Here is a 21,617-nt window from a genome sequence, read left to right as displayed (position 1 = left end):
GAAAGGAAAGACGCGCGATTCCCACAGAAAATGAGCAAGAAAAGCCAATATGAGATGATCCAACCAAATAACCAAATGGCTCGTCCGTGCGAAGGCTAAAGACCACACCCAGTCAATAAGACTGGAAACTATATCGAAGGAAACACATAGATACACCGCGGCAACCGAGAAAACCCGCACCCTAAACGAAAATAACACACTGAATACTGAGCCAATACCATGTGCCCCACTTCGCTCCTATAAAAATTGCCCCTCTTTCTCGATTTCCTTTCCCTCGGACTCTCTCTTCTTCCCTTCTTCCCTTAATCATCTCTATTATTGATTATCAGATCAGATATCTCGGATATCTCAAAATGGGCGTCACTAAGCAAACTCTTGAACCCGGTAACGGTGTTGACTTCCCTCAGGTGAAGGACAACGTCGCCATCCACTACACCGGATGGCTGTTCAACCCCAACAAGCCCGAGAACAAGGGAGATCAGTATGTCTGACCCTGGCTGGGCTCCTACATGTAGGATGATTAATTAACCGGGTGCAACAGGTTCGATAGCTCCGCCACTCGGGGTCCCCTGAAGGTGGCCATTGGCACTGGCAAAGTTATCCAAGGTTAGCTTTCCTTGCTATTCTTCATTGCCTTGTGCTACTTTTCTCTTGCCCTTCCACTCCTTTTTTTTGCCCTTCCATTTTCCGTGGATATTTACTAAAGGATTGAATAGGTTGGGATGAGGGCGTCCCCCAGCTGAGCTTGGGAGAGAAGGCCCTGTTGACCATCACCGGGTGAGTCTTGATATCAGTTCGATCTATGATGTCACATTGTACCATGACTAACCATGAACTCAGCGACTACGCTTACGGCCCACAGTATGTTCCCCCCCAATGGCTGAGTCGGTAAATTATTCTGCTTTTATCGGGGATACTAACAGAAGTAGGGGTTTCCCCGGCCTGATCCCTCCCAATGCTACCCTTCTCTTGTAAGTCTCGTGTCTATCTATCCTGATGGATACTTGCCCGGGAAGCGAGGCTAACACTTTATGAAATAGCGAGGTCAAGCTTATCTCCATCAACGGCAAGAGCATCTAAGCGGTAGTTGATTACGTTAAATGAACTGACTCAAGTGTGGCCATTGTGACTTTTCTATAGATGAATGTGACCAAGTGGATCTAGTGATCCTTGTCGTTAGCGATCCGGGAATGCTTAGCGTAGGGTTGACGCCTTTGGTATGCATCGTCGTACTAGTAGGTTCGAGGTCAGTCGTACCGTAGAGGCACTACGCTAGATATCCTCTATCTCTTAGTACGACAACCTACCGCACCCAGCTTCGCGACCTGTTTGCCTCTTGCTATAGTGTGTAGTATGACCAACTCAACGACTAATATGGCGACGCTTGCGTCAACATTCACTTACAGCACACTGGTTGAGTTTTTCAAGAACAGTCAACGCTGTTTCTATTGGAGATCATGGGCTGATTGCAGTAAAATGAATCAATTGTTACAGTTTAACTTTCTACTGAGTTTTGTCCACGCCATTACCTACTCCCAGTCGATAGCCCTTCTTGTCTCATATAGACCACCAAATCAATTAATAAAGGGAAACGGCAATGTCCTTGTGAAATTAGAGTACTATCAAACTAGTTAGTCCAGATAGTAACAAAACAAAGTGACTGCCGACCATTCCTACAATGGGAGCTATGTTACATCAGAAATAAGCTTGCAGCCCGCTATTTGGCTCCTCTCTATTGGGTGGCGTGCTGTCCTTAATTATGTACCACCGTTCTCTCCAACTAGAGCAGTATACAGAGAAGATGCATTGCGTATCTAATCAAATATAGCCAGGCCCCGAATATCAAATCTGATCTGAAACATTGTTGCCTTGCTGATTAACTTCCATATCCCGAAGGCCCCTTTATTTTTCGGGTGTATTTATTTCCGGCCCCTAACACGCAGCCCTCAGCATGAAACCCGGCTACCAAAGATGGCCCAGCCCCAGCCCCCGACTTCCCACGCTGAATGGAATTGCTCGGGCCGTAGACCCAACCAAGCTTAAACAGACGTCTAGAGTCAGACCGTGGTTCACATCCGCACACACCTCCCCTGCATCTGTCATTGCACTATGGAACAGTCAACCAAAGATGGGATCCTGTCACCCAGACAGATCGAAGCGCTGATTGCTGAGGGCCAATCGATCATTATTGTGGACCAGAAGGTGCTTCGTGTTGATGCGTGGGTTCCGTACCATCCTGGGGGACTTAAGGCTATTCAGCATGTTGTTGGGAAGGATGCGACGGATGAATTTACTGTGTTAGCCATTCTAGATTTTATTTTGTCAGATGCAATGGCCAGATTGTTAACAGGCGTGTAGTTTTCATTGCGACGAGACGCGGCGGATGAGTGAGCGATATCAGATTGGGAGGATTGAGGGGCGATGGACGAACTTCGTGCCTCCTATCCAGGGAGGAGTATTTCGGTCGGCTAGAGACGAAGACGAAGACAAAGAGATTGTCACCGTAGATGAAAAGCGCGAAGCATCCTCGATCGAGCCCAAAGCCACAGATGCAGACGCAGACATCCACAGACGACACCATCAACCCAGCCCTACAGAGACAACCATCACCTACACCCAAGACGAAATAGCCTTCCTGGACACGCGAACCAAAGAAGAAATCAAACTCACCCTATCCCAATACCCACCATTGGACCCAACAACCCAAGACGAAATCATCGCCAAATACCGCCTCCTACACGAGCAAATCCAGGCCGAAGGCCTCTACACCTGCAACTACGCAGCCTACCTCTGGGAATTCCTCCGTTGCTCTCTCCTCTTCGTCACCTCGATCCTCCTCCTCCACAGGGGCTGGTACAAGACCAGCGCCCTCTTCCTGGGCTGGTTCTGGTCGCAAATGGTCTTCATGGCCCACGACGCCGGTCACATCGCCATAACCCACAACTTCACAATAGACAGCCTAATCGGGATGCTGATCGCCGCGCCCATCGGCGGCCTCTCCCTCGGCTGGTGGAAACGATCCCACAACGTCCACCACATCGTAACCAACGCCCCCGAACACGACCCCGACAACCAACACCTCCCCTTCCTGGCCGTAAACCACCGCTTCCTATCTAGCATCTTCTCAACCTACCATGACCGCCCCCTCCCCTACACCTCCGTCGCAAAATCCCTAGTCCCCTATCAAGCCTACACTTACTACATCATCCTCCTCTTCGGCCGCTTCAACCTCTACCTCCAATCCTATCTCTTCCTCTTCAAAGGCCAAGGACCCCGCCAGGGCCCGGCAAAATGGCACCGCTACTTTGAAATCGCCGGCGTAGCAATCTTCTGGACCTGGTTCGGCTACCTCTTCCTCTACAAATCCCTGCCGGACACTCCCACACGGATACTCTACCTCCTCCTCAGCCACGGCGTGACAATGCCCCTGCACGTGCAATTCACGCTCTCCCACTTCGCGATGTCGACGACGGATCTGGGGCCCGGGGAATCCTTCCCCCAGAAGATGCTCCGCACCACGATGGACGTCGATTGTCCTGAGTGGTTGGATTGGGTGCATGGAGGGTTGCAGTTCCAGGCAATTCATCATTTGTATCCCAGGATCCCGAGGCATAATTTGAGACAGTGTCAGAGGCTGGTTATGGGGTTTTGTAGGGAGGTGGGGATTCCGTATGCGCTTTATGGGTTTGTGCGGGGCAATCGGAAGGTGGTCGGGGCTCTGGGGGAGGTGGCTGCTCAGGCGAGGGTTTTGGAGATGTGTCGGAGGGGGATGGTGAAGAAGGGGTTGTATTAGCGGCGAGATGGTTGGGTGAGGGTCGTCGAGGGGAGTGATATGTGGAAGGTTGATTTCCTATGGGAACAGGTGGGTCAGGTTTATTCTGCATGGCCTGTGGTCATGTGGATCTTCTAGAGATGGACGTAGAGTCGTTCTGTACTTTATCCGATTCTTCTGCATTTACACTATGCAGGCACTGTACACTGTGTAAACCAGTACTTTTCATTCAACAGAATAGACAAATGACGTGACCTGCGGCTTGATAAAACCGCTGCAAATAATCTGCACGCTATCATAATAGAGGAATCGTAATTGCAGCTCTAAACATGTACATCATCATTAGTCCATCAGATATACAGGCGCCTTGACCAACACATTCATTGGACCTCGTCCTCTGACCTCCGCGGTTACAAACGACGCAAACCGAATCCGTCCGGCCCCCAAGCTGTTCCGTTCCTCCATCGCCGTGGGAGGGCGCGAATCTCCGGTGCCACCAGGGCCCGGAGCAGAGCCTTGGTTCGGTCTCCGTCCCATTAGCGTGCTGAAGACGGACCGCATCCGTTGTTCGCGTCCGCCATGCGGCCCTCCCGGGGTGCCCTCCTGACTCGTCGACCCGGATGACTCTCCGTCGGCTTCGTCAGGCGGCCCTTCGGGATGCTCGTGGTCACCGGATCTTCGCACGGCGACGGATTCGGCGCTCACGTTGGCTAGTGGTGGCAGACCGGCCTCGACTTTCATGTTGGCCTCGTGGAGAAGGGTGCCGGGATGGATGTACTCAACGCATAGGTCGCGGGACTCCAAGGGAATCTTGTCCGCGATACCGATGGCGTTCTCCACAATCATCCGCGCACCGTTGTCCAACCCTGGCGGCGGAGGATCACCCAGATAGCACACGAGATTCGCAACCAGGTTATTCACCAAATAGTCGATCAGTTGAGACCGGTACTCATCCGCAGCCGGGCCCTGTAGCGCGTCTGCGAGGCCGTCCAGGGTCGTCCGTCGCCAGTTGGAAATGCGAGCGATTTCATTCTCCTTATCCTCATCGGTGAGGCTTTTGCCCTGCTGCCGGCGCAGGTTCATCTCAATGCTTTTCAACTGCCGACTGAAGGTGGGTTCTAGTGCCGGGTGGAAAAAACGTTCGAAAAGCTCGTCCACGAGCCACCGGCTGACCACCGCGCGACCGATCGCGGTCATCTCTTTCGTACCTGTTATGTGCGCATCATCATTTACGTATCCAACCAGCCACCTCGGGAGACTCTTCCAGTCTTTTCGGAACGCGAATGCCAGGTCCTTAATGGCGCCGTCTAGACGGCCGAACCGGTTAGCATACTCGTTGTCATCCAGCACGGTACGCGACACGGCCATGCGCTGGTGGGCAACGGTATTCTGCAAATGCTGCACCTGAGCCTCCTTCTCGAAATAATACCGTTTAACCTTAGAATATTTCACCTCTGGAGGAGTAGGTCAGCATTATATCAAAAAGATCTTTTGGAGGGAAGTCTTACGAAGTTCGTCGTGCTTCTGAATCAGGGCCCGCACGTCAATCTCCCCTTCGTCGCGATTGCGATTAGATGTCGGCGTGCTGCGGCCTGGTTCCGCCTGTGGGCCTGCACTGTTGCGCGCTCCGGCATCTTGAGTATTATTTCCCTGTGGGTACGGCGCATGACCCCCTGATGGCGGGGTTGCCGTTGGGCCGTGCTGCTGGCCACTGGACGGGCGGTCTGACATGGCACTCTGTGTGATAGAAGGGTCTGGTTGGCTGGACGGCGGGGGCAGCGGCGACGGAGGGCCTAATGATTGCCGCGATGGAGGACGAGGGCCCAGCTGGTGTTGTTGAGCGGAGGCCGGCGTTAACTCGGTCGGGTGCTTGGGATCAACAGGGGAGGGGCGGTAGATATTCTCGAGAAGTGTCGAGTCAGTGTTCGATCGGTGGATAGACGGGGCCTGCGGCGAGCGAGGAGGTCGAGATTCGTGCGGAACTTGTTCCTGCGGCATGGGTGACTTTGAAGGGTCTTGGGTCGAATCTACCACATACTCCCTGGACCTGGACGCGGGGTGGGGGTCGGTAGTTGTATCCACCGAGAGGGGACGCTGCTCGTGTCTTTGCGGGGCCGGAGAAGATTTCCTCACGGAGCGACTGCGCTCCAAGAAGCCTGTCGCTTCTCTGGGGGGCTGTGAAGAGGCAGAGTGCAAAGAGAAGAGGTTCCGTCTGGACCGTCGCGGATGTTCTTGCTCCTCAGGTTTCTCAACTGGGGGGTGCGACCACGTCTGATCGGAAGGGTCAGCATCGACAATGCGCGGAGGCGCAGCAGTGGAGGAGGGCGGGACTACTGAATTGTTCGCAAAGGTGTTGGGACGACGTTGACTTTGCGAACGATGAACGAACGAAGAATGCGCTGGATGTTGAACGGGCAGCGGCGGTACAGGTTCGTTGGTGGAGACGGAAAAGCGGTGGTCGAGATCGTCGGGGAATACGACCGAAGATGGGAGATGTTCGACTGATCGGAACGCAGGAGACTTAGTCGTAGGAGGAGTCTTCGGCTTTTTTTTAAAGAGGGGCATGGAGGAGGGTAATGGGGTGGTAGGAGGGAAAGGTGAAAAAAAAAAAGGGGGAGCGGAGAATGTATGAAAGGGAGCGACTTGTACAGAGTGAATGACAAAGTCGAAGGAGGTCAATCAGGAGGTTTGAGTACCTCCAACTTTTGGAATGGGGATGGAGAGGGATTGTGTTGTTGTTCAACTGTTGGATTGATTGCAAGTGGAGAATCCGCCGAAGACGAAGAGGAGAAAAGGTGGGACACGTGCCGCCCTATTGGTGGGCAACACGAGGCTGCACTTTACCACTTGTTATTTTTAGCGTCTCGTACCGTATCTTTGCTCCGTATGTGCCACCATTTATTTCTCCTGACCCTGGAGTATATAAATGACCTGTAGGAAAAAGGACAGAAAGGACACCCAGTCATATTACCGAAAATCTTTGGATTTTGGAGAAAAAAATTTACTTGGAAAAGCGCCATTCCTAACTATTCAGATATCTTTCACCAAACAGGCCAGCTGGCTTGTCAATTGCGCCGACATGTTCATCCAATTGAAAATCCAACTGGCCCCAATTTCTCTGCGTGGGGCCAGTCAGGCACCCAACCTGATGCCTGAGCCTTTTAAGCTCGGTGGCTTTCGATCGACGCTAAGCTAATATCCGCTCAGCCTCATCGCTAAGATTGGTTGATACGATGCTTCACAAAAATGAACGGTGATCGAGACACAGTCCAAGAGCAGATAAAGAGATATCCATTGCCGTCTGCCCTCGCGGAGGTTTTGGACGACCCTAATGCAGATCACAACTGCTGCAGCGTTGGTGTGCTAGAATTCTCAGGAGACCCAACGCCTAGCTAACCGTAGTCTGAATCCCCAGCAGCTATGGGCTATATTAGCAGGAAATGACACGTTTCCAGTGCGGTGCGGATTTTGACAGTGGCGGATCTGACTCGTGGCCTTGTGGAAATGCTGGGCCCGTTACTTACTCCATATTGAGCCATCTTTCTTCGTGACACATTTGCAAGGACATGGCGATGAGCATATCGCTTTGCCGTCGAGGTTAAAGAACAAGTCCACGACAAGTGTCTGCTGTTACCGAGCAGCCGCCTTACAAGATCCTTGCTCAACACAACGTCAACATCGCGACACTAATGTGAAAAGGGAGTTGCCGGGCTCCCACCAGCCCAGGATAACACATATGTTACACTGGTCCAAAACTGCTGCGCTCTTTTTAAGACACCCGGTAAACAAGACAGCGGTTGGTTCTGTAACCATGTCTCACCATCTCATACGCTCATAGACCCGCTGGTTTGGTCCTGGTAGGCCCCCGTATCAATGACTACCATCTCGTGCTCAAGTACCAGAGCAGGGGCTCTTATCCCTTCACCTATATCATGTCAACTGTATGGAGGCGGCTATGAACACGTATTGTGCTATTTGTGCCAAGAGAGAAGTCATCATGCCCGCCACGGTGCAGCTTGTTAGAGAATTTAACATACTACTGGATGATGGAGAGCCTCCCCCCAAATTTCAGCGTTGATAGTCCCTCATCTCTATCCATGGTATATCACCCAGATCGTATTGTGGAATTTGAAGGGACTGATTGCCTGGCTGGCACGGGTATCAGTCTGAAAGACTATGAAGGTGTTATGGACGAAATGTCCGCTCAACCTCCGAATCTCAACCGATTCACACCCGATCTCCGAATACTTCGCAGCTGGAGACGTTGCGTCAAAACCTGCTAGCACGGAATATCGCAGGCACTGAACGATCTTGTGGAAGATAACGCCACCTCCGAGGCCATGAACTGTTGCTCCTACCGACTCGAAAGGGCTGTACCAGTTAGTAACAAGCCTAATACAACTCGCCGAGGCAAGACGTGCATGGGCTCAGGCTCCGAGTGGCACAATGCTCACTTACCTAGTCTACGAATTCGCACCGCTCAGTTTTGTCACTGGCCTCTATAGCATGAGCGACGACTTTGCGCCGGGCGGCCAGCATTTCTGGCAGTGCTTTGTCATTGCAGTGCCGCTGAGCATCTTTTCCTTGTGGTGTTTGAGTTCTTCCACGAAACGAATCTAGCCGTATCATAAAAAGGGGGCCTCTGAAATGTTGACCTAAGAGCCGGCGATATTCTGTCGGTATTTTTACCTTTTGTATTGTATATTTTCTGATTGCTGGCCTCGGTCGAGCCGACCGTGTATGTAAATAATTCTGCCAGGTATGATTGAAGAAAGAGAGGGAGAGAGATTTATTCTTCTCAGACCAGGGAAGTAACTAGCGATACTTCCCAGCACTACGGCCGAGCGCCATATTATTAAAACTTCCTCACCTTTGATAGTCCCAACTGAGCATGCGGAGCAAGTTGTTGATTTTAAATAGAAGTACGCTAAGAAAATATGCTAATAAAGGTCCCTCCTAACGGAGGAGGATTTCACAATGTCCAACTAGGCCTTCGAGTTGTCACTGGCCTTGTTTCAAGTCACCAAAAGTACTACCTAAATGAATGACCAGACTCCGTTCCAGGACTACTTTCTTGTATGGGACTAAACACAGCTTCGCAGTGTTAAATTAGTTGCCCATTTAAGGGTTATACATGCTGACTACTCCAATGCTAAGGGTATGTTTGGGTGAAGCAGAAATTAATGGTACGGATTTACGGCTACATATAAAACTACCCACTGCACAGTCTAATCGGATAGAAATGGTTTACTTCAAGTATCACAGCAACTCTGTGTTGACAATCGATACAAATCTCCTAGTGTCAGAATGCCTCCTCTTACAATCCAAGTACACTAGTGATGTGTTGTGCAAAAATCATTCGTAAACGTAGGGGTCAAAAGCCTGACTACACCCATCATTTGGGCCACAATGGCAATGCTCAACAATTCGATTTGTTCAACTAATCCAGCACGCTCGAATCCACCTTTGAGATATATAACTATATATAACTTCTGATATTAATACTTTGTATACAAGTCATGTGCCAGGTGTACAGTCCGAAGCTTGCGTGGTATAGAGCGAATAAGCCGACCTATGATCTCCTGGGGTATAGCCCAACAAGCAGCTCGAATACTCTCCCTAAATCACCTCCAGTCAATGTTTGATCTACCGCCTAGGAAAATCTCTAAATAGAGCTGTAAAAGTTTATTCTTAAGCAGGTTCCAGGTACGCTTCATAGGGTTTTAAATCGGGCGAAGGTGCGGGCCGTTCCAACACCTAAAATTCCATGCTTTTCAAGCCACTCCTGAGCCTCGCAGGAAACATGACTTTGTGCATTATCTTGTTGGAATCCAGTGCCAGGGTTTTAACTTGAGGGAAAGCCCTTTTATAAGCAAGCGAGGTAGGACTTGGTGAAGTATCCGCGTCGAGGTGACACAACTGGTCCCTAATATGAAGTAGTGCTACTGCTGGTGGAACACGGCAGCGTTGCCTTCCGGAATAGACATAGGAAAAGTACCCAACCCACCGCTCCTTAGGACGGAAGATTCGCAGTGGCCGGTTGACGGCTGCTAGGAGGTAAGTTACGCAGGGGGTCGTTGGCAGCTGATAGTCCGTCGCTGATGACCGGGTTGTCAACCCTGTGTTCCACGGTGGATTGCACGGGAATTCGTACAGACATGCCCGCATTAAGCGTCTGTCTTTGGCCCCAGAAGTTATCACTTGTCACCCCCTTGCATATCGTTCCGTAGCACTGTACACACTAGATGCTTGTGGTGTACGTGTTCGCAAAGGCCTGTATCCAATCGATAATTACTAAAAGAAGACGTAAAGCAGGGGCTAGCCAGATAATGTGGATTTTACTTTCTACTTTTCTCTCTCTCTCTCTTTTTTCAAGGAAAAGGGCTAAATACCCTTTCTTTCTATCTATATACAGTAGATAACTAGGATGGCAAATTTTTATGTATTTAATAACATAGATCATAGTTCTTTTTCTAGACTTCGTCTTATGATAAGTCCACAAACAAAGCCTAAAGAGTCGGGGGCAAGATGGAGGATAGACGAGGGGCCTAGATTCTCACCTACCACGATAACCACCACTCCCCAAACCTACGAATAAACCATATTCTAATGCTTAACTCGGTACACGCGCACTTGGACCCCATGCTTATGGCACATGGTCAGCGTCTGCCGCATGGGAGGACGCATGCCCATGTCCGGCCCTGTATCAGCGCTCTCCAACCTATCCAATTGCTGCACAGCCCGAAACACCAGGTGGCTAACCTGGATAACAGCGAATTTTTCTGTATCAACAATCATCAGTATCGTCTTCATTCATGCTTAGTAAGGTAGAATGGCTGGAATAGAAGACGAAAGACGAAAACGTAATATCAACTTACGCCCAAGGCAGACTCGAGGCCCGGCATTGAACGGAAGGAATTCCCCCGCGGTCTGCTTTCGCGCCACCCACCTCTCCGGCCGAAAGTCCTCAGCATCTTCGCCCCAGAGGTCCAGGCGTCGATGAAGCGCCCAGACTGAGTATAGAATGGTCTGACCCTTGCATACGAAGACAGGGGCGCGGCCATCGGGGCCACCTCCGACTGGGATGGTTGTATCATGTCGTGCAACACGAGCGTTAAGAGAAACTGGAGGGAAGAGTCTTAGTGCTATATACAGGGTTAGCAGGAAAATAGGCGTGCATGCGCGATCGCTCACCCTCGTGGACCACTCCTCGAAGATATGGAAGACGCTGAATCTCCTCCAGGCCTATTTTATCTTTACACAGGCTTGTCGCATGAGAAATCTCCTCCTTCAGCTTCTTCCACGCGAGTTGGTCCCGCGCTAGTAGATAAAAGATCGAGCTGAGCAAGCTGGCGACATCATCCCGACTGGCTAGAAGGACGTTCACCAATTGATCTCTCAGCACCTTTCGATCTTTGGTTTGGCTAGCTAGCGCCCGGAGAAAATAATATCGCTCGTAGTCCGGGCCTTTCTCCTTAGTTTGAGGACTGCCGTTGCTCTGATCGCATTGAAGAGCCTTGTTCACGTAGTAATCTATGAACCGGTGGACCGTGGAGTTGGCCTTTCGAAACTGCTTTGGATTAATAAGCCAATAGAATGAGAACGCCAATGAACGCTGGAAAAGAACATATTGAGCGTGGTCGAAGGCCTCTGCAAAGCCTTGTCCTTCACCGACCCCTTTTTCCACGACCCCTGTCTGGTTTGAACCAGCGGAGAGAAGAGAGTTGGCGCATTCTCCAAACAGAAAGTCGGTTGCAGTATCGAGCGCCAGTCGGAAGAAAATCTCCTGAGCGTCGAAGGCATAGCCATCGGACGGCAGACTTTGCATAAAATGTTCGGAATGGCAGTCAAACCACTCCAGGGCGGGGAGCTACCCAGTGTTTTCGTTAGCTAGATAGGGGCGAGAGATGTGCGGGCCTGCTCAAAGCCTGAACCGAAGTGTATCGGACATACTTGGTCTTTTGTGAATTGGGGCCGTAATAACTTCCTCGAGTGCTCCCAGGCCTTCCCGTCCGAGGTGAATATGCCCTCCCCAAGTAGCGGTTGGTATTGCGGATGGCGCCGCTGAGACAACCCGAAACTGGAGAATTGCGAGGCCAAGATGGCCTGGATATTTTCCGGCTCGGTGGTGGAGATGACATTGTGGCCGAGAAAGTTAGCATCGAGGGTGCTACCGTACTGTAAATGACCCTCTCTGTGTAAGTGTGCGATTTGTCCTTCGAGGTGAGCGCCTCTTAATAGGCGTAGCACGTTGATACCAAACGCACCACCGGGGAAATGGGAGCTCTGCTGGCAATTCCATTCCTGGGCAAGTTTCCTGCGCCGACTTCTCGTCTTACTGGCCCGGTAGAGCTGCCAAATGGCAAGGACCACCCATGCAATCGTTAGGGGGATAATTATCATCACTGGCGGTAGTAGGCTCTATGGGAAGGTGTATGATTCTCCAAAATTGGCGATTCTGGATGAATACGGGCAAAGATTCGGTGATACCATTCCCTGCCCACTGTATATAAGTTTTATAGGGAGGCCATATGCCCTTCACGGTACACATCTCTGTTGCACTGCGACGTATGTCAATACCCCTTGCTGCAGAGTCAGGTTACAGGGCAGCAGCCCTCGTTCAGAAGGTCGGCCGCCCCGAAACTGGTCATGTGATTGATATACCTAGCGGTGCACATGCCCAATACCGCTCATGGTTTATATTACGAGGCTTCTAAACTTTTCAATGCATGACATATTCCATACCCACTACCTTAAGCTACAAGTTTCAAGCATTTATAAACCATTTATTTACTACTGCTTAACTATTTATTAACTGCTTACTATAATCCATAAATTTATATTTCGTAACCTTGCCCGTCTTTCCAAGAGTTCTAGTTCATTTTTCCCATTTTGGAGTTGTTTCTCTCGTACCTGCTCTTCTTTTCCCTTATTTTGAAGCTGTTTTTCTCGTACAAAATTGTTGGGAGACAGACATATGAGGAAGAGGAAATGAAAACGAATTTCATTGTATGGGTAGCAGTATCTAAAAAGTCAGACGCCTCGTTGTGTCCGCCAAGGCCTGTGGGGCGGGCGCCTGCAGAGTCGATCCATTCCAGTTACTATAACGGCCTTGTCATTTGAGCTTGGGTTGTGTTATGTGTTGGCCCCTTGCCTGCTTCCTTACTTCTAGTGTCGACGCTCTCGAATTTGTTGGAGCCAGCTTGAATAAAAAGCAATTTAGTCGTCTGTGCTATAGTAACTTCACGGTTTATTGACACGATAGCCATGGAAATAGTTACACGTCAATCGTCATTCTCATGGCTGTACGGGAAAATGTGCGTCAAAATCTTTGTCCGTGTGATTGAGATGCCATTGACAATCCTTGAGACTTTCGAGAACACGGGCAGTTATTGAACGTGAAACATAGGGCACTTTATGCACCATGAGTTAGTTGTACAGCTGAATGCATTTCAGGACCTGTCAAGTCTCAGCATTGCGGGTTCGAACCAAACCTACGGATTCCTTTCTTCTCCACGGCTGTCCCTTGCTGAATACTCCTTCATACTTAGATATCAACTCCGTACAAACCTGCCAAACTCATGTAGACGGAACAAGAGAAATAGAAAAGCATACAACATCGTAATTGTGACAGTGGTCATTAAGAAGGGGGGGTGTGTCATGGGAATCAAAAATACAAATAACCTCACTGAAGTTCATGCCGTAGTGGTTGGGAGCCCACCATTTCTTGCGGCTGCACATTCTCTTTAGTACCCAATTCCCTTGGAAATCCATCCTGGTTCTTCGAAACAGGCAATTCAGCAAATCCTCGAAAAATGGGCTTCCTTTGCTCTACAGGGGCTGGCTGATGCTTGCGACGACGCTGCATCGCGACCCATGCTGCCCCGGCAATGAGAACAACTCCAGCGACTCCAACTCCAATGCCGATCCCGGCTTTTGCCCCTGTGGAAAGACCACCGTTCGAGCTGGTTGGGCTGGTTGAGTTATTCGAGCCGGGCTCCAGAAGGGGACGCCAGTATTTAGCCCAACTCTGTTCCCAGGGGCTGTCCGATGCGGCAAGAGTGGCGTCCTTGGGATTAATGGCTGTTATATCCGCATCGGGGAGACCCGGACCGGGCGCTTGGCCCAGGAACCATGTACCAGCATTGTTTCCTTCGAACCAATTGACACCGACAAATGCGGCCTGCAGAAAGGCCCGACCGAGAACCGGGGTATCGGTTGAATGGAAACAGGGAAAGTATGTGACGTTGCGGTCGACCAGCGGGTCTTGCAGCGTAAGCGTGAGCAGCCTCAGGGGAACCTTGACTGTAATCGTCTGATCGTTCAGGCCATCTTTATTGAACGAGAAGGCAAGATAAGTCGCGGAGGATGTGATATTCGCATAGTCACTGCGGGTCGTGTCCCAGATGTACAGGCCCAAGTCATTGCTGAACGAGACGGGGAAGGACGAAGTGATCGCATCACAGGTGGCTTCTGGAAGATACATATACGGCTTTGTTGGGTCAATCGTGGCTGGCTTGGCTAGCACGGCGCCACTGTTTTGCATGAACAGCCCGTTCTTGTTCGTAAAAGCGAAGGGCGACCCTCCTGTCGCAACGCCCAGTCCAATATCCTTCAATACAATCTGCCATATGCCACTAGAATAAGAAGACAAGCTTACCGGCTGTGAACTCACTCCCCCGAGGACCCGGCTTTTATCATACCCACCTAGCACCAGAGATCCCGGAACAGCTGGATCTACAGACCCGATATGCATTCCGAACGAGTAAGATGGAATACTCTTTTCCCCCCCGGAGGTGTATAGCCACGCTGCGATCGTGTCGAGTCCGAAGCCCGACACCATATCTTTCAAATACGGCCCACCTAAGGCTAGGTTTCCGACGGGTACCGGATAATCCTTGCCGTTGGGATAGGTCTGGTATGTTTGATAGACCGCCGTGAAGCTGACGTTTGGGATGACAGAACCAACATTGACCTGGTCGCTAACAAAACCTTGTATACTTCCTCCTTGCACGTTCCAATAAGCGGTCTCCCACGAGCTCCGATTCAAGGGCAACGCCGTGGTCGATTCACTCTGGTTATAAGTGCCTGCGCGTGCGGCGTAACATGTTGCCGAGAGAGTTGTGTTCGAGCAAATTGAGTCTGCGAAAATGGTGGAGGCCCCATTGGCGCCGGGATAAAGATCGACTGATTGTCTATTGCTGCCCACTGCTATCGTCACGGCTTGCCATGGGCCATCTGGGCCGTATGCCTGTGATGACCAGTTCATCACCAGGGGATTCGCCGCATGAGTAGCATCTTGGAGAATACAAAGAAGGAAGAAACATAGAAGTCGCATCATAACATGAACATAATAGTAGTCACTTAGATGGCTCGGGATGCTGCAAAAACATGTAATTAGGGAGAAGACGGTGATCGCGGAAACGAGGGATAACCCCAGAGTGGAATGTGGCCGACGCCAGTGAGAATGTGAGAATTATTTATTACCCCTCGCCTTCCGAGTGAGACACATCTTCGTATTTGCTTTTCTGCAACATTGCCGTGCATTAAAAGCTATTCTAAATGGAGGAATAATATTAGCAGATCGGTATGGCCGCACACTTTAAGAGATTCTAAGCAGGGTTGTTTGAAGTGCAAGTATTCTCAATACGGTTAGATTAGTCGGGCTAAGTCCTCTAGCCCATTGACAATGCATACCCGCTAACTACTCAGGAGTATTTAATGGTTACACTGGTGGTCAGACCTTGATGCTAGTTTAATAGTCTGCTTGGATTAACCCAAATTGGTCAAGGTCAAAGTTACTTGTCAGCAAGACTTATGAACCACCGTGCTGGATATTAAGGAGGCAGTACGTTGGGCTGTACCGAAGGGTACGTGGAGGCGACTGTGCTATGGACCTATCGTTCCAATGTTTTAGCCTAGGAATAGTGTTGGGAATGTCTATCACTTTCGACCTGATTAGTAGAGGCCGGTAAAGTATCCAAAGTGAATATGACCATAACCCTGTTGCGGCTATTGTTCTATAGGCAACCTAGATCGCCGCAAGAGAGGCGTCTCAGATAGCTCCGAAAGGGTGATAGTGAAAGAGAGTCGAGAACAAAGCGTGTCAAACGTCAAACCTTTCAGGAAGATTACGTCGACTCAAGCATGATCCAAATCGGATCCAGTAGTCCACTGACGGAGAGCTCTCAGCGGACATCCTCACTGGGGTTTATGGACCCTGAATCGCGCCCGGCCCTGGCCTCGTTGGAGGACGAAACTGTGTGACTCGCATTTTACGATATTTGCCATATACCATACTTCGCACCGCCCCAAAATCCACCTATCCTTCCAGCCATTGTCGAATTTCGAGACACCAAAGCCAGGTTATCCGCGGCTACTCCTGTCAAACAGCGGAAGATAGTAGCTATTGACGACGGCGGGCTCTGCTTCCGGGAAGAATCAAACGGTATCTCCAAGATCACAAAATATCGCATAGCTATACTGGATGCTAAGAGACACTTTCAATGCCAGGTTAATGAGTGACCGACTATCTCGGACGAGTGTTTCGGGTAGCCGATCTTGCGAGGCTCTGGGGGCCAGACTAGCTGACAAACTCAAGGAATTCGACCATAGCAGGTATTCAGGGACTTCAGGTTCCCTACTCAATCCATACTGCCTACCTTGCATATATCATTGCATACATTAATGCCATATGTCAGCTTCTTGTTTATTAATGCTGCACAGCACTATATGGGTTTTCTGCAGTTTGAGACCAGCGATGATTATCTCCAAGATTTTGAGTCAGACGCACCTTCGCCTTTCTTGTACGTTAACTCAGCTCCATGGTTTGGTCTCACTTTAAAAAGTGGCTGGGAGCAGGTGCTCTTGAACCTATGTGGTATCATGCGTTGGTCCACGGGGCATAGTATCTTTGAATGCAAGCTTTACGACTTGGTCCAGATTTCCCACTTTCAAGTCAGCTTTCAGTAGTGACAACGGGTAATATATGAACAACATTTCGGCTCGAAAAGGAGGTCGCGAGAGGTGAAAATCTACCGTGTCCTCCAACATGTGCTTACCCTCTTTGGCTCCACTATCCATGAATTCTCAATCCGTTGATTATATTATAAATTGCTACGGATTGTCCGGTTAGGCCAAGTTTTTAGTAACCTATTCCTGAACTGATTTTATGCTATTAAGCTGTGGTTTCTGGATGCTAGTAAATGGGAGTTGTTAGGGTTACTGATGGTACACGAAAAGCGATATCAAAGGGAAGATCAAGTTGCCAACAATCATGTCCAACTCTCCCAACTATCACCAAACCAACGTTATGACATTTCACGATGCAGGTTAACCCTAGTACCGAGCCACTTCACATGACAACTGATCAGGGTGCTCGAGTAGGTTACCACGCCCTAAAGAGCCAATTGGATCAGACTGAACCCTCGTACCTTTTCCTTTGTCTGGGCGTTTGCTCATACAAGGCGATCATGCCAACTACAGTAGCATTACCAGCTACTAAAAGGAGGAAACAAATCTGGACGATGTCGAGCTTCTCAAGATGGCCTGGCTTCAGTTGCTCCAGGACCAGGGTGCTTATAATGTCTTTGCTGGGGTTCAAATTCTTTTTATCTACCAATCCCTTAAGGTAGTCCAGGAGTTGCCTGCGTTGATTCTGTAGTTCAGGGTTACCCTCAATGTACAATACCTGACATAAAGCTAGCTTACTTGTTGGCAGCTTGAGCAGCCGCAGCAGTGCTACTTCCATTGGTTCGCGTGGCATCACAGCTGCTTAAGTATTCAAAGTCCTCATCAGGTATACCGAGTGTACAATAGATTATCTGCTGTAGTGTCAGCATATTATTTCAGAGGACAGGAACTAGGAGCAGTTTTCTCACACGTGACGGGGGTTGGTAAAGCGAAATGTTTCACAAGATCGACTTCCATCTGGTCATTGCCTGCCGCAATCAACTCATCCAAATAACGCTGAACAGTGTCTTGAATGAACGGAAGCTGGGACTTCACATATTCCTTTGTGAAGAAGGACCTGGGTCCTTCATCGCACATTAGTCTCAGGTAGTCCATGCGCACATATTGTCAGCAAGTACCTCTGACGCATATGATCTGGTGGATCCATATCCACGAATGTTGGCCGGTTTTTCGCAGCGGTCTTTCCACCGGGAGAAATCTCCGGAAAGCCTTCTCGCTGACGAACTTTCATCAATGTTAACTTCTTACGTATACTGAACAAATATTCGAGCCTGGCTGTACCTTGGATAGTCTAGGATAGATGAGCATATCACACACGTCCTTATGCTTCACCACCAACCACGGATGGCTTCCGTCCCAGAATTCTGCTCGAGAAACAGGACATTCTCGAAGAAGACGATGGAACTCTGCGGGTAGCTCATCGCCGTTCGGCCGGGTGAAAGGAAATTTGGAATACTCTGGATCTACTTCCTTGTCAGCATGAAACTCCATGTCCCATTTATAGTATAATATGAACCTAGAATCATTGTAGAGGATGAAGAACTACCCTGCATGCTGATATTGGTCTGCTGCGTGCTTAGTGACTAATATATGTATGCTTAGATCTGCAACGGCTGCAGAAGTCCATCACCCCACATTGTGTCATTCTAAGACATGGCCATCGAGAACCATGCAATATTGGCGTCATACGAGACACCCTGTTGGGCCATAATCATTGGCCTATGAATCCGCGGAGATGCTAGCAATAAGGTACATCTGCAGCTATTACGGGCGTTATATCTTGCATAGGTGGGGTAAAAAAGAGCCACATTGGGACGTAGCCAGAAAGGAGCTATGGCGTTAATCACCACTCGCCCATCGTATTGCTGATATTTATAGTACGCCCGTCGTACCACTAGGTTATTATGTACATTTCTCTTTGTCTATCGTAAAGAATGAGTTTGAGTGATCCAATCACCTATATCAGCAAACAGGTTAAGTAGAAAGATAAATCGTCCTTGCATACCCCACTTTCAGATCAACTTCGCGAGCTGTCACCGACCACGATCCCTTGATATAATGCATAGCTGAAGAGCAGAAGTCTACATCCGCCAGTCTATTATTAGTGCGAACTGGCCTGACCCTGCTGGTCTTCGATGCCTGGGATACCAAGAGTTATCATTCGCTAAAATGGACCGCTAATCTCATCCTACATACCGATGCCTCTTCATACCAAAAAGATTTCAGTGACCCAAAACAAACACTCATATTAAGGAAAGAAATGAAATTAGGAATAAAAAAACGTACAACAGCATAAGTATGATGGCGCTCACCAAGTACTATGTGAGCGCGGCGCCGCGCCCTAATCAGGCCCTTCAGGTGAAGAGTGTTGCTTCTTGGGAGATGTGTCATATAACTGACACCTCCAGACAGGGGCCCAGAGTCTGCTCCGAGCGTTTACTGCGACCGACCTCCCATCTGATCCGCAGCAGATATTTTTGACCAGTTAGGGAGAGTGGTGGCCGACAGATGTGTATGCACTTGCTTTTGACACTTGACTGCAGAATAAATGGTGCTTGAGCAGAGAGGCAATCGAACAAGCCGAAGGGCTAGTCTAAATGATATAGTCTTACTGCGCCGTCATGAGTACAGCGGTAGAATCGCGCATACCGTTTAGCCGACTTGGGCTAAAGACAGGGATCATAATAGATTCCAAGAATCATAGAAGTGAAGTGACGACAGGACATACGGAAGGTTTACAATGTACGACAGCACGAGGTAGTCGTAAACTAGGAAGAAAAGCTGGACCGCATCTTAGGCGAAACACTGGTCATCATTTAGTACCTTTCAGCCAGTCATTACACAGGACCAAGAGAGGTACACTCGCGCACGGAAACACTCAATCGCCAAAATAAGACAAGTAAATGTATTCGTACACTATCAGCTCACATGAGGTAAGAAACTAGTCCAATGAACTATATCAAACGCTGTAGATGGAAGGCGTCTAAGGCCAATGAGAGCCTCGACAAGAAAGTAGCATCTTGCCAAAGTATAGCACACCAGAACTGTGAAGAAAAGGCTGGCGGCGATAATATCTATGCTGCCGTTTCGGATCAGGTAGAGTATCTTGAGTCTGGACTTTACACCCCTCCACCAGAGTATCCAGAGTATAGCCCAGAAAGGAAGCGTCGTGAGATATAAAGCACATCCTCTCCAAAGCCATCGCTCTGGGGTAGTTGGAAAAGCGGAATTCCATGCAGCCAGATGGCTCCCACCATATAAGACGTTGAAAAGTATATGTATCCCTTTATCTAGGGATGGCTCGTGTCCAATATCAGTACTCCAGCCGCCCCATATCGCCTTGACAGTAAAGTTTTCAGAGCTTTGACGAAGAAGCTTCGTCTCGCCCGGTGGGCTCCCCTGGCAATTAGTGTAACCTTTTTTTTCCAGAATATAGAGGCCCTGACGAGCATCTTGCGCAATCGCATGCAGAATAGCCTCATCTTTATATGTATAGTGGACAGCCTCGGTTCGTATGGCTCTCGATGAATAATCCTCAATCAACTGAGTGATAGACTTCAGTCTCGGCGGGCTGGGTGGTAGTTCGGTAGGCGAAACACCCTGCGATGCCAGGATAACACGCCGCTTCCAGTATTCCATTCTTTCTAATCTATATCGAGCTTGCTCCCGGTGGAACACTTCACCACTAATGTCCTGAAAGTTAAAAAATGCTCCGATATATATGATATCTGGCCCACTAAGCTTGATTGATTGTACCAAGTTATACGGCTTACTGGCCCAGATAGCGTAGACCAGAATAGTACACCCAACGTGGATCGCAGTATGGGTCTCCAAGGGAGTGACAGGCAAGCCTTGGCTTAACCGTCCCAGCACTTGCAAGGCAAACCATATAATCTGAACCAAAACCACGCCCTTTGCGAAGAGATCGGCTTTACTCCGCTCAGCAATATCCTCTGGGGCCAGAGAGGGAAGGTACCCGGCGTGAGCTAGTATTGATATCCCTGCCGGTGTAACAAGACGACGTAGTGTATGTCGTTCCCCTGTTGGAGACACATAAGGTGTCTCAATAGCGAATCCACCCATAACACCAAACATGCCATGTTGGATGGACCAGGGGGCTACTTTTGAGGATTGATCATGCGATTGAATAAGGGCGAAGTGTTTGTGTGCGAGCTGATCGGAATTTGAGAGAGGTGAAAGCAACGCTTGACCTTGGTGGCTGATCTCGGCCTCTGTGTGGATCGGCGTTTCCTGTCTCAAGCAAAGGGTTAGCGAGGTGATGGTAAGTTCAATACTATCTCAAAAAATCGACGATGGCGTCCAACCGGTGGAAGTGCATCTAGAACAAATTGGCGCTTCATACCTGCGACGCGGGTCCCGTGGCTGTGCGCCCTATCGACCGATTTACATCATAAAGCAACTCCTTCGCACGTCGTCTTTGGCTCCAGGCTGAGCTGATAATAACCTCGGGAAATACAATAGCCAGCAACATTAACCCCAAGCGCTCCAGGAATGTTGGCCAGGTTCTATACACGAGAGGAATATTGGGATGAATAGCAGTCCATACACACAGCGCCAGTGTTGATATACATGTCCACAGAATATCAAGAGTTCCCCTACGATTGGCTCCCCAGGTCCAGCCCTGGTCTTGAGGCATCGTGGGGCAGAGACATGTTGCTGGAAAAAGCAGAGGTTGGGTTTACGTGCTATAAATAGGCCGTGAAAGCTGAGATGTTCAGCCTCGCCCGATTCCAATTGTGGCTAGTTTGCCTTAACACTGCATTGGTAAGCCATGGACCACGATCCCTGCACATGGGAGAGACGAGTAGAGATGACATGATGGCCTTTTCACTTTAATCCTAAAGGGTAAGCC

General features: G+C 49.5%; 7 protein-coding genes across 7 annotated transcripts; 2 read left to right on the top strand and 5 right to left on the bottom strand.

Annotated features, from left to right (window-relative positions):
• Positions 1-168: 168 nt before the first annotated feature.
• On the top strand, positions 169-1,217 carry BDW43DRAFT_149146 (FKBP-type peptidyl-prolyl cis-trans isomerase). The gene is made up of 6 exons (XM_032038418.1): positions 169-481; positions 542-606; positions 717-777; positions 841-861; positions 930-971; positions 1,041-1,217. Exons 1-6 carry the CDS (start codon positions 354-356, stop codon positions 1,078-1,080), a joined length of 357 nt encoding a protein of 118 aa, XP_031897706.1. The 5' UTR covers positions 169-353; the 3' UTR covers positions 1,081-1,217.
• A 713-nt stretch (positions 1,218-1,930) lies between these two features.
• On the top strand, positions 1,931-4,093 carry BDW43DRAFT_149137 (fatty acid desaturase). Its single transcript, XM_032038417.1, has 2 exons — positions 1,931-2,297; positions 2,359-4,093. The coding sequence occupies exons 1-2, from the start codon at positions 2,110-2,112 to the stop codon at positions 3,791-3,793; spliced, it is 1,623 nt and encodes a 540-aa protein (XP_031897705.1). The 5' UTR covers positions 1,931-2,109; the 3' UTR covers positions 3,794-4,093.
• A 21-nt stretch (positions 4,094-4,114) lies between these two features.
• Positions 4,115-6,337, bottom strand: BDW43DRAFT_302174 (uncharacterized protein; the record flags this gene model as incomplete). The annotated part of the gene is made up of 2 exons (XM_032045195.1): positions 4,115-5,226; positions 5,281-6,337. 2 exons carry the CDS (start codon positions 6,335-6,337, stop codon positions 4,115-4,117), a joined length of 2,169 nt encoding a protein of 722 aa, XP_031897704.1.
• Positions 6,338-10,378: 4,041 nt separating this feature from the next.
• Positions 10,379-12,175, bottom strand: BDW43DRAFT_313665 (cytochrome P450; the record flags this gene model as incomplete). Its single annotated transcript, XM_032047661.1, has 4 exons — positions 10,379-10,554; positions 10,651-10,917; positions 10,967-11,642; positions 11,726-12,175. The coding sequence occupies 4 exons, from the start codon at positions 12,173-12,175 to the stop codon at positions 10,379-10,381; spliced, it is 1,569 nt and encodes a 522-aa protein (XP_031897703.1).
• Positions 12,176-12,826: 651 nt separating this feature from the next.
• On the bottom strand, positions 12,827-15,314 carry BDW43DRAFT_284163 (aspartic peptidase domain-containing protein). The gene has a single exon (XM_032042834.1). The coding sequence runs from the start codon at positions 15,111-15,113 to the stop codon at positions 13,458-13,460; it is 1,656 nt and encodes a 551-aa protein (XP_031897702.1). The 5' UTR covers positions 15,114-15,314; the 3' UTR covers positions 12,827-13,457.
• Positions 15,315-17,894: 2,580 nt separating this feature from the next.
• Positions 17,895-18,426, bottom strand: BDW43DRAFT_284160 (uncharacterized protein). Its single transcript, XM_032042833.1, has 2 exons — positions 18,261-18,426; positions 17,895-18,207 (listed from the first exon to the last, which is right to left on the bottom strand). Exons 1-2 carry the CDS (start codon positions 18,295-18,297, stop codon positions 17,981-17,983), a joined length of 264 nt encoding a protein of 87 aa, XP_031897701.1. The 5' UTR covers positions 18,298-18,426; the 3' UTR covers positions 17,895-17,980.
• Positions 18,427-19,068: 642 nt separating this feature from the next.
• BDW43DRAFT_284156 (uncharacterized protein) lies at positions 19,069-21,432 on the bottom strand. Its single transcript, XM_032042832.1, has 2 exons — positions 21,108-21,432; positions 19,069-20,995 (listed from the first exon to the last, which is right to left on the bottom strand). Exons 1-2 carry the CDS (start codon positions 21,399-21,401, stop codon positions 19,664-19,666), a joined length of 1,626 nt encoding a protein of 541 aa, XP_031897700.1. The 5' UTR covers positions 21,402-21,432; the 3' UTR covers positions 19,069-19,663.
• Positions 21,433-21,617: the final 185 nt, after the last annotated feature.

This window comes from Aspergillus alliaceus (genome assembly GCF_009176365.1).
Source record: "Aspergillus alliaceus strain CBS 536.65 unplaced genomic scaffold BDW43scaffold_39, whole genome shotgun sequence".
NCBI classification, from domain to species: domain Eukaryota; kingdom Fungi; phylum Ascomycota; class Eurotiomycetes; order Eurotiales; family Aspergillaceae; genus Aspergillus; species Aspergillus alliaceus.
The sequence above is the reverse complement of the archived record's forward strand: the minus strand, read 5'-3'. Positions and strand labels throughout refer to the sequence as shown.